The sequence below is a fragment of the Scaptodrosophila lebanonensis genome, unplaced genomic scaffold (assembly GCF_003285725.1).
Source record: "Scaptodrosophila lebanonensis strain 11010-0011.00,11010-0021.00 unplaced genomic scaffold, SlebRS2 tig00000053-arrow-pilon, whole genome shotgun sequence".
NCBI classification, from domain to species: domain Eukaryota; kingdom Metazoa; phylum Arthropoda; class Insecta; order Diptera; family Drosophilidae; genus Scaptodrosophila; species Scaptodrosophila lebanonensis.
In genome coordinates, this window is record NW_022060548.1 from 9,986,775 (window position 1) to 10,000,000 (window position 13,226).

General features: G+C 37.8%; 1 protein-coding gene across 2 annotated transcripts in view; it reads left to right on the plus strand.

Annotated features, from left to right (window-relative positions):
* Positions 1-358: 358 nt before the first annotated feature.
* The window catches only part of LOC115623701 (probable serine/threonine-protein kinase fhkB), a 15,203-nt gene continuing 2,335 nt past the window's right edge, over positions 359-13,226 (plus strand). Inside the window, exons 1-3 of one of the 2 annotated variants that reach the window (XM_030518177.1) lie at positions 359-893; positions 11,881-11,934; positions 13,074-13,107. In XM_030518177.1, coding sequence (XP_030374037.1) covers positions 11,909-11,934; positions 13,074-13,107 — 60 coding nt within the window. In that variant the 5' untranslated portion in view covers positions 359-893; positions 11,881-11,908. The remainder of the gene's footprint in view (positions 894-11,880; positions 11,935-13,073; positions 13,108-13,226) is intronic. The other variant, XM_030518179.1, reaches the window with a different exon arrangement.

Genomic DNA, 13,226 nt, shown 5'->3' on the forward strand with positions numbered 1-13,226 from the left:
GTTTGTAGCCGAAGCCTTAACCTCTGCCGCTGTACGGCTACACAACAAGAACAACCACCGCTGCTAGCAACAACGGCAACAACAGCATAGGCCGCAGAAGCACGAACAAAGACGAAAGCAACAATCGTCCGTTATTATGTTCTTCTTCGTTGCCGATGTTTCAAGGAGAACGCAGGCAGCATAGGAATCACTTGCGCGCGCACCATCGACGATGACGGTCGTGTTTTTGCCGTTGCTCTTCGCCTTGCGATCGCAGAGTGGCGTGCAATAAAAAAAAAGAAAAGTAATTTTAAAATAAAAGCGCGCGTTTGTTTCAATGTCTCTCTCTACGCTGTGTGTGTGCATTGTGGAGTGACAAAGTGGCGTTATTTGCTAACTAAACAGCCGTTACATTTATGTCCAAGCAGAACAAAGTGTGAAAAATGCAAAAAGTGTTAACAGTGTGAAGACAAAATATTTGACTGCTTGCAAAATTGTAAACGCGCAAAAAATAATTAAATTAAAACTGTTATTGCGAACACGCCGTTTTGGCTCTCTGTCAGCGCTCTCACATGGCGGGTGCTTCCTTGTTTATTATTTTTTTTTTGCGCTTGATCTTGAACTCAAAGCAAACAAAAACAACGCGAAATCCCCAGCGCGGCTAACGGCTCAGCAAGTGCAAGCAAAGATAGAAGAGATGGAAGAAAACCCAGAGGATGGATGCCGGAGACTCAGCCAGCCATTGCATTGCTTTTGATTGCTTTTGTATCATCTTTGAGAATCTTTGGCGATGCAGCGCCCACTCGTTACTAAAAAAAATTTCGTCGCAAAAATGGTTTTTATTTTTGGTGATGAAGTTGCGGCGGTTACACCAGCAACAGCAACAACGTCAAGCTCTGCATGCTGCTCAAAAGGTAATCTTATGCTTTTGCAGTTATAAAACTGCCGTTAGTTTTTATGTGTAACCGTTTGGCGTTTTGGGTGCAGCCTGCACCAACAGTGCTGTTAACATTTAGCTATTTTCCGCCAGCTCTACAGTTTTTCAAATGCCGATCGCGGGAAATCATTTTACAATTTCGGCTCGTGGGAAGTAAAGCATTTTTGGCAGTGCAAAATAGTTCAAATTCTTTATTATAGTATAGTATATTTTTTTAAACAGAGAAAAAATGTTTAGTTTTAAAGCCAAGCAATATTTTGGGGCATTGAATGAATTTGTAATACTTCAAGAAAATCTAAAATCTGCTCCCACGCTACTGGAACGGTTAGCTTACCAGCATTTTAATTTGATTAGCTGTTTCTAGTTTGATCAAGCTTTTTCGGACATTCAATAATACATATGCAACACTATATCCAAGTACAACTACACGCACACACACACACATGCAGACGCTACTGCAAAACTTCATTCTGTGCAAACAAGTAAAAAAAAAAACAAGAAATTAGAATGTGCTGTGTAAAATTTATGTTGCCCATCAAATGATTTGCATAGCCTCAGCACTTACAGTTTGACATGCGCAGTGTGACGTTCGCTGTTAATTAACAGCGTACAGCTTAATGAGCAACACATAACATACAAACATAAATACATACAGAAAAGTTAAAATAATTTGTAGGCTTTTATTGCGATAATAATAGACAAGTTAAAGAGTGTGAAGAAACCATTTTTTTCCTATTATTTAGAAAATAATTGTTATAAATACTATTTTAAACAAATGCTCGGTTGTAAAATTCTTATTTATTTTCTTCCTTTTCAAAAATGTTTACGTCTTGGGTAAAATCTCAAAAGGCAATGCAATATTGGTTCCTTTTGCGTTGCAAAAAGGTCCTAGGTATGACGTAATCATTTATTGAAATTGTAAGGAAGAACCCTGCGACGCAATAATAAGGTTTGACATAAAACTGCGCTGTATGCCTCATTTATCCCCAAGGCGCGCGCTATAACGTATCAACATTGCTGCAGCAACATTTGTGTTGTTGGACGGGGGGTGAAGAGGCTAATAACAACCGTAAGACTGATACTGCCGCCATCGATTTAATTTACGGTTTTTTCTTTCATTTTCTTTAGCTCTGCGTCACAAAGTAGCATTTCTTTGTGTTTTGTGCCCAAAATGAGTCATCATCTGCTCTCTCTGTCTTAACACCCCCAACTTTGTGCGCGCATTAAGTAACGGACAGCATACTCAGCAGCAGCAGTAACAGTAACAAGAAAAAAACACACGTCTTTGGTTCGCAAATTTTTTGCACATTTCCCTTTTACATGTTCGTACGCACTCATATTTTAACTTACTTTATGCTTCGTCTCCTCTGCCTCCACCATGTCAGCGCCTTCATTATTATAATTTTTATTGCTTTGGCATAAATCAAAAAACGAAATCGTGAAATCGCAATGCGTAGCAGCAGGCACCTTTTGGACGCGCCGCCTTCCCTTTTGCCTCTCCTTGCCTTGCCCTGCCGTGCACTAATTTCACATAATGTGGTTGTTGCTATTGGTGTTGTTGCTGATCCTTATTTTTATTGTTTTGCGCATTTCCGTTACCGCTTGCTGGTTGCTCTCTTTGTTTTTGTGCTTAATCATTGGCAACCAACAAAAAGAACATCACAGCAACAGGAGCAACAACAACAACAACAGCAGCAAAAATGTAGCGACGATATCTGCGGCTTGCATACAAATTCATTAGTGCCGGCCTGTGAATGCAGCTGCCCGTACCGCACCCCACACCGCCCCGCCCCTCCTCTGCGCCCACACAAACATATCGTCGCGACGCCTTTGGAGTTGGCCGGTAGGCAGTAGTTTTGTTGGTTGGCTGTAACCTAAAGGCTTCCCAGAAATATGCAGACCCTTTTTTTACACACAGCACAGAGTTTTATTTTTAATGGTGTTGTACTGTGGAACCCACACGAAGTCGTCTGGTGGGGTTCTTCGATTTTGGGTTTATTTATTTATATAGATTTATATGTTCTCTGTATCCAAATTTCAAATTTTAATATCGATTAAAATATATCTTGTTTATCGTTATAAATATTGAAATCGTTGCTAACTACTAACTACAATTATATAATTTTACTTTAATAATTTCGTTTAAATATTCAAAATCTTATAAAAATCTCTAAATTTTCAAACACTCCACTCTTCGTTCAGAAGAATAGAAATTACTGAAAGCAGGGACCAATTCTATTATATAAAATGAGGTTTCTAATGTCATATCTGCTGCGATTAAATTAAAAAAATATTATTTAAACCAATAGTTCTCCCACGCCATTCAAAAACGTATACATTAACCCTACTAAATGAATCAAAATTGATTAAGATAGGGTCGTTGTAATTGTTAGTTTAATAAAACTCAACAATGATCAATTGTAACCATATAGTACAGCGATAATAGAACATTTTAGCAATAACAATTTATAGCAATTAACTGAATGAATAATATGTACCGCTTGAATTGATAACAATTTCTAATTTGCTCACCAATATACAATTACAATTTTTCAATAAATGTATTTCTCTGCCTCCGATTGGTGATTCCCTTGAGTCTTGAAAATTACATTTATAAAATCAATTTGGAAAAATATGACTGTGTATCGTTGTTGAATTGAAATGTTCACACAGTCCAGTGAGAATAACATGTTTCCTCCAATACTTCGAAATTGAAAGAAATAACAATTTTTCTCCGATTATTTTTTATCACAAATACAATTCCATAAATCTATTTTGATCAAAGTGTCGCCGCTCGGTGCTTGAAGTACTTAACTCTAACATTTCTTATCCCATTTTTTCAATCATCGCACAACTCTATAAATTTCCACACATTTAGCTACAAACATTTTTGAAGTTTAAATAATTTGTTGGACTCTTTCTTATCCCCCCACTTACTGTAACAAAAATGTGATTTGGAACTCGTTTTGTACGACAATTTTGGCACTTATTTAGGGACTGGTGAGATGGAGAGTAGACCGACCGTAAATACCTAAATACAGTTTGTCGGTAAAATTTTATTGATCTTCTGCACAAAAATAATATGAAATTGTTTCATGGTCGGGTCGATCGTGCCGGCTGCGAAATCGAAAACGAAAACCGAGCACAATCCTCATTCAGGAGTTGGCATTATTGGCATCGCTATTGAAACCCCAAAATGCAGACGCGCCAATAACAACAAAAATAATTCGCTTTCGAAAATGTTCGTTCAGTGGCGTTAGGCATAGTCGTCGATATAGGGCAGTCGTACACTGAAAAAAATTAGACTATTTATACTACAAAGAAATTTTAATGGGACATTTTTAGCTATTATTTAATATTTTATTTTCCATAAATACTGTTTTAATTTATTGGTAGAATGGGTACGATACAAAATTTACAAAAATTACACACTGAACGATCAGGTCGGAGCTTTTGGGATGACATCGAAATAGTGTATTTGTAACATATTTGTTTCCATTTGACTGTAAGAGCAACCCTGCTTTTCGATAATCTATTATTGTGATCGATAAATGTGCGGGATTTACAAAAAGTAGAAAGGGGCGAAAGCTATAGTTAGGACAGTTCTTTGTAAATCATAAAGGTATTTACTTAAAATTTTGATACATAATTCTAAGAAAGGAATCTTTATATCTTTATACATATAGTACTATGTATATATGCATACTTTTTAATATTTAAAATTATTTGGACTTCATCTAATCTAATAAAAATGACCATGAACTTAGTACAACGAACCACTGAAAAGTAAATCAAATATAATGAAAGTTTAAAACAAACCCTAGCCCTATTAGATACATAGACAAGTTCACATAATTTTTTTTTCACAGTTTCATATAAAATTTCTCTCAGTGTGAGGATCAGGCAACGCCACTGGCTTGGCCGCTGGTCACTGTTAGCTGTCGCCGTTGCCTCTGCGCCTGGCTTTGCTTTTGGTGCTGCTACCATTGAGCCAGAAAGGGCAGCCCAAAAATATTTTTATCTTGATCGTTTTGTTGTTGTTGCTGGCGGTATTATAGTTGTTGTTGTTGTTCTTCTAAATACGCAAAGAAGCGTCGTCGCTGCGGCTTTTTGGGAGCATAAATATATGTCTTTAGTGTGGTATGTCTAGTTGCGTTTATTTTATTTTCTTTTTTTTTTTTAGTCTGAAAACTTGGTAAATGGGGCACACACACAGAGAAGAGAGAAAGAGAGAGGAGTGTGGAGTGTGGAGACACGCGAAGGGACAGAGAGACAGACAAATGGACAGAACGGCATGAGGATTGTGCGACTGTGCGACGATGTCTGCCAAAATTTCATGGAATTAGTTAACGATTAATGATTGGATATTGATTTTCGCGCTGCTGACCCCGCGATGACAGCCGAAAAAGTCTCAAACCGCGCTTTTACTACTCATTAATTTTTGTTAAGGCTATGGAGAGTTGGCTTTAGAGCTGCACACACATATTTCTCTGCTCATTCGTTTAGTTATGCATTTTATTTACTTTTCTGCTGCTGAACTTTCTTTCTGGCCGCCATTCATGTTGCCATTAACAGCCTCTTCCTTATAGCGTTGCTAACTGCTTTACGATCGTCACAGACATAAAACAAAGCCGAGGTAGATGGCTGCCCAGCCAGCTCCAGGCCCAGCCAGGCCACTAGAAAAATCTTTCTAACGCAGACAAGCTACGTTTTTTCCACTATGTATGTATATTCAGTTTTGTTATTCTGCCAACCCATCTACCCATCTTCTATGCTCAGGTAGAGGTTGTTTTTTTGTTTTCTTTGACGTTTCTACGAACTTTAATTTGTGCTCCTTGCCGCGGCCAACATATCAAATTGGCGCTATCGAATACCTACACGAATTAGCTGCCTGTTGCCTGCTGCCTGTTACCTCCTCAATCAGCCACCCTGCCCCTGCTCCCGGCACTACCCCTTCCCCTGCCACTGCTCCACATACCACTCTTGGAATGAACGGAGCGGCAGCCAGCCTCCCATGGTCGGTCCAGCTTAATAAGCAGTCGAGACCACAAATTTGCTTAGCTTTTTAAAGTTTTGTGCGAAATTTGAGGTTTAAATTCTTAGAGTTTTGGCGCTTTATATACGAGTGTATATACATTTACTATACATAAGAAGTATTTAGCTTCGTAAAGACTTATATACTATCCAATATAATTGGTACACATTTCACGCCAAGTTGCACAGCTCCTTGTCTCGCAAGATTTGTGTGAGAATTTTGTGAAATGCGAAAACGTCTTCGTATTAGGATTCAGATTCGGGTTCTATGTTGGGGATTAGCACGCCACATATTTGTAGTTAATGATTTGGTGGCTTACGCGTGTGAGTTTGTTGTTGTTGTTGTGCGCCATTAATTGCATTTTAGTTTCCTGCTGAAGATGTTAAATTGAGTTGTTAGGCCAGAGCTCTCTTGGCTTGGCCTCACAATCTGATATGTCCAACAACTATGTAAAGTTATGTTGGTAGCGAGTCTCAGAAAAAATGGCAATTCTCTTTGCCTCGCCTAATTGGAAATTGTAGTTAATATTTTGTAATGCAAGGAGAATGACATTCTAATGAGCTATTTTCATATTTTACCTCTATAGGACGTCTATAAGGTTAAACTAATACCACAGTCCTGATTCTGTAGTACTTAGAAGACTATGGCTAACCAGGGTTTCAAAGGAATGTGGCAGTCGAGCAAGGCCGACAATGAAATACCTTTTATCCAAAATAACTAATTAAGTAGACGAACAAACCCGATAATAACTTTCCTCAGGGTTGATCGATTAGAACAGAAACTTAAAAAGAGGAAGAGATTTACATAAAAATTTTGAATAAGGTGCAAAGATAGAACCCTCAAGCTGTAAGTCCTGAATATTATTATTTTTACTCATTAATACTGATGCCTTTTAAGATACGAATCCTGTTCGTATATTCGTTGTTAACCTATAAACCAATATCAGAACTGGTACATTATATATTACATTATTTTTGTAAGTAATCCTTCCAGCTTGTTTCAACTACCAGCTCTGTCATCAGAAAATTAAAAAGTATTGCCAAAAATAACCTTTTTATCGATAAATAAGAGAGCAGGTATGCAATTCGGTTTAATTCCCCTCTTTTTTGATTGCTCGCTTATCATTTGAACGCAAATCTTACAATTAGAGGAGACTTTGAAGCTCGACCCACTGCTCAATAATCACAGATAGTTAATCATTGCACTGATTGCGCGCAAACTTCGTCGATTGAGTCGACTTTTTAAGTGCAGCTCAAAACTATATACACACATATGTATGTACATATATAAGTACTATAGGCCCACACCCAGGCATTATGCCATACTCGTAACAATATCAGCAATGAGTGTGTGTCGTGGGCAATCAGCCAACAAACAAACTGACGGCTGACCAAGAGTATGAGAATATCATCTGGCCGCATCATCATTGTCTCTTTGATATGCCTTCAAATGAGTGGTGGTGCTGAAATAGTTAGAGTCGAGTCCCAGTCCAAAGAAATACCCACTTATTTGCGCCAACTCATATTAAAACACCGTTATGCATATCAGCCACATGCACCGCTCCATATCGAACTGAACCAAGCCGAACAGGCTGGTCTTCTGGCTAGCTAGAGTGGTGGTGAGTGGCGGCTCTAGATGGCGATTGGCGTGGCATCTCGTAACCCTTTAATTATGCCACAAAGCACAGACCATAGACAACAAGCAGTGACGCAGTCGACGCCTTTCCAATGGCACACGTCGTCGTCGCATTGCATACTTTCTAAAATCGAGAAGGAAAAAAGGCGCATAAAACGCAGAGAACGAACTGTCCAGGCTTATAAATTGCAGCCAAACAAAACCAAATAAAAAGTCAAAAATAGAATAAATGGGAGTATGAGTATTGCGAGCCAGAGAGGAGCAACGCCAACTTAATTGCATTTCGATTACGTGTAGAACGAGAAATGCGCAAACAGCCAGAGTTAAGGCATACAAGCAGCAGTAATAGTTGTTGCTATAATTTGTATACCCTATACCCAAAAGTTGAAAGGGTATACTAGAAAATGTAAGCCCAAAATTTAGAGAGGAGAATGCGTGTCAGATCCCAGGGGTACATGTAAGTCCAGCATGACAAACGGAATCGATAAAGACAGACCCACTGTTTGACTGTATGAACGTCGAGCACTTTGAAACCACAACAGTTAGGGACCGCGAACTTGGTATATAGACTTGTCTTATCATTGTGCAGACTGAGTTTATAGAATGTTTTATGTAGCCTCAATATTTAATATATGTATGTAGCTGCCATAGGAAGAATCGATTCAAAACTCATTTTATAAGAATAACTTTTTTTCTTTGAATATATCTTAATTAAAAGTAATATTTATACAATTTTGTTAAAGGGCCTCACAATAATCGAAAGATTCATAGGAATTAGTGAACTATATATGTATATATAGCTGTCTTAGGAATGATTGGTTGAATAATCATTCTAGTACCAACAACTTGTTTGTTTATTTGGATAATGCAACCAATTTTGGTATTGATGAGTATTTTATAATGCCCTCACCAAAGTCTAAATTTCCACCAAAATCGTTTGGCCCTCATAGGAATGATTGTTAAAACAAAACAGCTAGCTAATCTTTTGTACGTGGAGAGGGTAGCGAATCGGTTACAGTGTATACAAAAGTCTGTAACACTAGCTTAAACGTTGTGCTCGTTTCTTTGCTTGCAAGACAAGCAAATCAAATCAAAATAGCACCAAAAATACACAACAACAATAACAAACACCACAACACACAGCTTCAGCAACAAATGTTGCGCGCATATGCAACAGCAACATGTTGCAGCGGCGAACAGGCCCACAGCAACAGCCAGCCAGCAACAGGCAGGAAAAGGCACAGCGCAAGGCACAGAAAGGCAAGGCAAATAGACAACAGATGAGACAACCAGGCACGGCCCAGTCCGTGCCAGAAAACGCCTTTTTTGTTTGCTTGCTGTTGTAACTGCCTTTCTTTGGTAGAACTGGTTTTGGCAAAATACAACAAAAATAAAGAATGCAAAAAAAATGGGGGAAAAAAAATTGTAACAGCCGACGCTGCAGTAAAGTTCTCAGGCAGTTGTCAGGCAACCTTTCTATGCTTGGGTCCTAGGCTTTGGCCATTTAATACAGTTATTTTTTACAGCGCAGACGCAGCACTCAGCACAGCACAGCAACAATAACAACAACAACAGCAATGAGCCCAGCAGCTAGATCGCCAGGCTCTCTCTCGCTCTCTCCTCTCTATGCCTCTTCCTCAGTGCATAAAACTGTTTTTGTCTTTCGCTTGCAGGCCATTCACTGGCCATCGACGTTCTGGGCTTTGTGTTGCCACGAGAACGACGACGGCGACGATGACGTCGACGGCAGTCATTAAAAATGATTTTCTTAAAGTAGAACACAAGAGTATTACAACAACAGCAACAGCTGCCAGCCCCCAAGCCAGCAAACACTATGACGCCGTTCAATCATAAGCACAACAAAACCAACAACAACGACAAAGGCAAACTAGTTGGCAGGAACCTAGCAACAACCGCAACAACAACAACAACTACAATAACAAAAACAGCTGCCAATTGCCTTTAACCCATCAACGCTAACCCACTAAATCAAACTTGAGTGCAAAGTGCTAGAACAGCAGAGTTCTCTAGTGAGTCAAGCTGTGCACTGTAGAGGAGAAGTTGGGGGACTGTTATAATATTTCCTCTTTTTTATTGATCCTACTTATATTAAAAAGGCAGTTAATATTTAAGAATAAGAATATCGCAGTGGGTGAACTTAATGTTAATGCTTTTGGACTGTACTGGAAATCTTTTTAAAATGGCTTCACAGCTCCACTGCACTTTGCTGAACTAATTATTCAGATATGAATATGGTATGCGTGGTCCATTCTTTGTGGGTTTTTCCTTAAATATAGTATATGTGTGTATAAAAAATATAGCTAATGCTTATACAGTTTTTCGATAGATGTGAAAAGTCCGATTTTGTTTGAAATATCTCCCAAATTTAAGAAGGAAGGAAATCTTGCTTAAATCTTTTCTAAGCTCCACTCGAATATAATTAAAATTGTAGTTACCTTTTCACCTTTTTTTTTACCATTATTCAGAAAATTCATATGCCTATGATTTCTGCGATCTGTTCTTCATGGGTTAATCCGTACTACTTTGTCTATCAGCCAGCACTATCTATCGAATCAGTCAGCCAGTCAGACAGCCAACTCCATTTCCATTCTCCTTCGAGAATTTTACACGATGGCTGGCTCTATGGCTAATCATGTCAGCTGTTCGTTAAGCAAATATTATTACATGATTCGCTGTGGCACATTGCTTTCCTTATTTCTTCAATGAATTATTACTTATTTGAAATTTATGTGCGCGTCGGGTTAGGCATTATTTTTTTTTTTTATCTTTTTATCGCGCGTCTATTTGCGTTTCCGCTTTCCGTTCGTTTCGAAGAGTCAATTGCCCAGCTTGACTGAATAAAATGGGGTTTAAAGACTTGTTGTTGTTCTTATTAGTGTGGTTGTTGCTGTTGCCATTCAATTCCATTTGGCCTGACCGTCCTCCTCAATGGGAGAAGAAGCGCGCACGCAAAAGTAAGTTGCTTGAGCGCTAGCTGGAAGACCAAAAGTTGGGGGCGTATTTGCCTAAGTAAAATAAATAAATATGAATTTATTGCTGTTTGTTTGTATATGCATATATCTACATACATATGTACATACATACATATATGTACGTACGTAATAAAATGCAAAGTCGCGGCAAAGCTTTTTAGAACGCGACACGATCGCGATTTTGTTGTTGCCATATGTCCATGCCTCCTCATATAAACAAATATTGCAGCTCCCCTTTTTCGAGTTGCTGCTTGAGGCCGTATTTCTTTGCATTGCTATTCTAAGATAAGCCAGAATTCGCTGAGCCACACAAGAACATAAGAAAGAAATATAATAAGAGAAGCTTTGTATGTACTCCAACAGCGATTTGTACGATTTGTAATTTTTTAAACATTCAAACTGCTGCTCTGGCAAATTCTGCGTTCAGTTTTTGCTCTTTTATTACCGCCTTATAAATGTCAGTTTCCCAGATCTTATTATTATATGGACTCAGTATGGTTGGTCCACGACCAAGTTTCCTCGAATTATTCACGCTTTGTATTTATATTTCAAAAATGGTTGCAGCGGCACCTCCTTAACAGCAGCAGCGCAGCAGTAACAGCATTGTGCCACTGTTAAGCCGCTGTTAGTGGGCTAGCAAATGTTAATGGGTACCTGATATGTTGGTACGAAATGATTTCATCCGAAAGTAAAGGCATTTAACGCTTCAACTGAAGCAGGTAACACAGACTGTACTTCACGTTGATCCTCGCTGATCCTTTGATGTCCAAAAATTGTTGTCTTCAGCTCCTACTATTGTGTTAAATACGCCCGCACAAGGGCCTTGGGTTATTGGAGAGCCCCGTTCCTGTCGTCTGAAGTAGGGGCGGAAATTTAATATGATATGCACTTTATTTTATTTTTTGCCCCACTTCATCATCCATCCATTGAAATTTGAGATTTTTGGCAGTGATCCTTTGTGTTGGCTCGGTCTGCCTACCTGTTGAGTTTTTTTTTTTTTTTTTATAGATGAAGAAAACGAATGAAAGATTTTGCACAAATGCTTGCTTATTAAAATGTTGTAGCTGCTGTGAAACCTTATATGTGAATACATGAATATCCCCGTAAGAAAATCCTGTGAATTGCACTTAGGACGGGAGGGTGTCAACGTTTTGCATTTTCAAGATAAACATTGCACTTGTCCCGGCCTATGTGCGGTTTATATAAAAACAACCGTGATATCATTTAATATAAGCAATTTTGTAATTTTAACCACTAGTTATATGTTGTGTATATTTAAAAGTTCCTCTCTTTTATTGCAGATTTGTACTGAAATGCATTTAAGATAAGATGTCAGACAAGAAATATAAGTTCTGGTAAGTTTTTAAAAAACAATCCTTTATAAGTCAAATAACTTATGAATAGTTACAAACTGAAAATGTTATATAATTGTAAAAACAATAATTTCGATATTCTCAAACTGACATGTAAAGATTAGTTCATCAAGTCCGAACTAGAAACTTAATTATACCAAACACTCTTCTCTAAGCTAAAAATACTTAAAAGTTCTATATATAGCGAGGCTTAATAATAGACCGCTTCGGTACAACAATAGTATAATACGATCATATTTTAAAAGCATTCTTTTCAAATACGTAAGAATTAATTCAACTAATAAATTTGGTTAAAATTATTTACTTTCTTTCCTTTAAAAACTTGCAATCATGGTTCAATCAGATTGATTTAATTGCTTTTTAGTCTTCAAATTCGATTTTCTATATTCTTCATTTGTACAGTTTGTTTGGGTACAGTTAGTTGTAAACTAAAATATAAATCAAATAGTTTGAGAGTATTGTAACGTAATTTCAATGTTGATGTATTACACATGTATAATATCAAAAGAAATAAATAGTTAATACAAATGTTGTTAAACAACTTCATTCATTTACATAGTATTGTGTGAGCAACCAACTCACCACACCCGGTCTTAAATATTCAATTTTCAATTACGCGCGCGCCCCACTCGTCTATGTTTTGGTATTTTTTTTTATTCGTTCCCTTTTGTGTCGCACGTTTAGTGCATTTTAGAGAGCACGAGAGAGCAATACGCCAGCGTCGTTGGTTTTATACCCCCTGCTACGTCGCTCTCGTTGTCGCTCTCCACACCCGGCACTAAAACGATTGCTTGCTTTCGGATTTCTCTTTGCGTGCTGCCGTTAAAGTGAGTGTGCTGAGAGCAAGGCAAATCGTAGATGAAATTTTTGTCGGTTGGATTTGAGTTGCTTCTAACGTAAAATATAAAAACAAAAATATATTCAGTTTAAAAAATATTCTCTCAGAGTCCAGTTGTATGAGAGCGGGTAAACGATTGTTTTACTGTTGTTGTCGTCGTTGTTGTTGCTGTTAATGTTTTAGTCGCTTGCGTCCGCTTGCCGCACTCTGTAGCCATTTTTAATTAATTTATTTTATGTGTACATATATTGATTTTTTAAACTAAGGAAAATTTTATATATAGCCGCATAACGCAGTCTTTACAAGTTAACTCGAGGGTAAGTTCAATTTTCAAACATGCATGCATACATAAATAATTTTGTAATTAATGTATGTATGTACATACGTGTGTGTATATAAATACTTACATATGTCTGTATGTATGTATATACATATA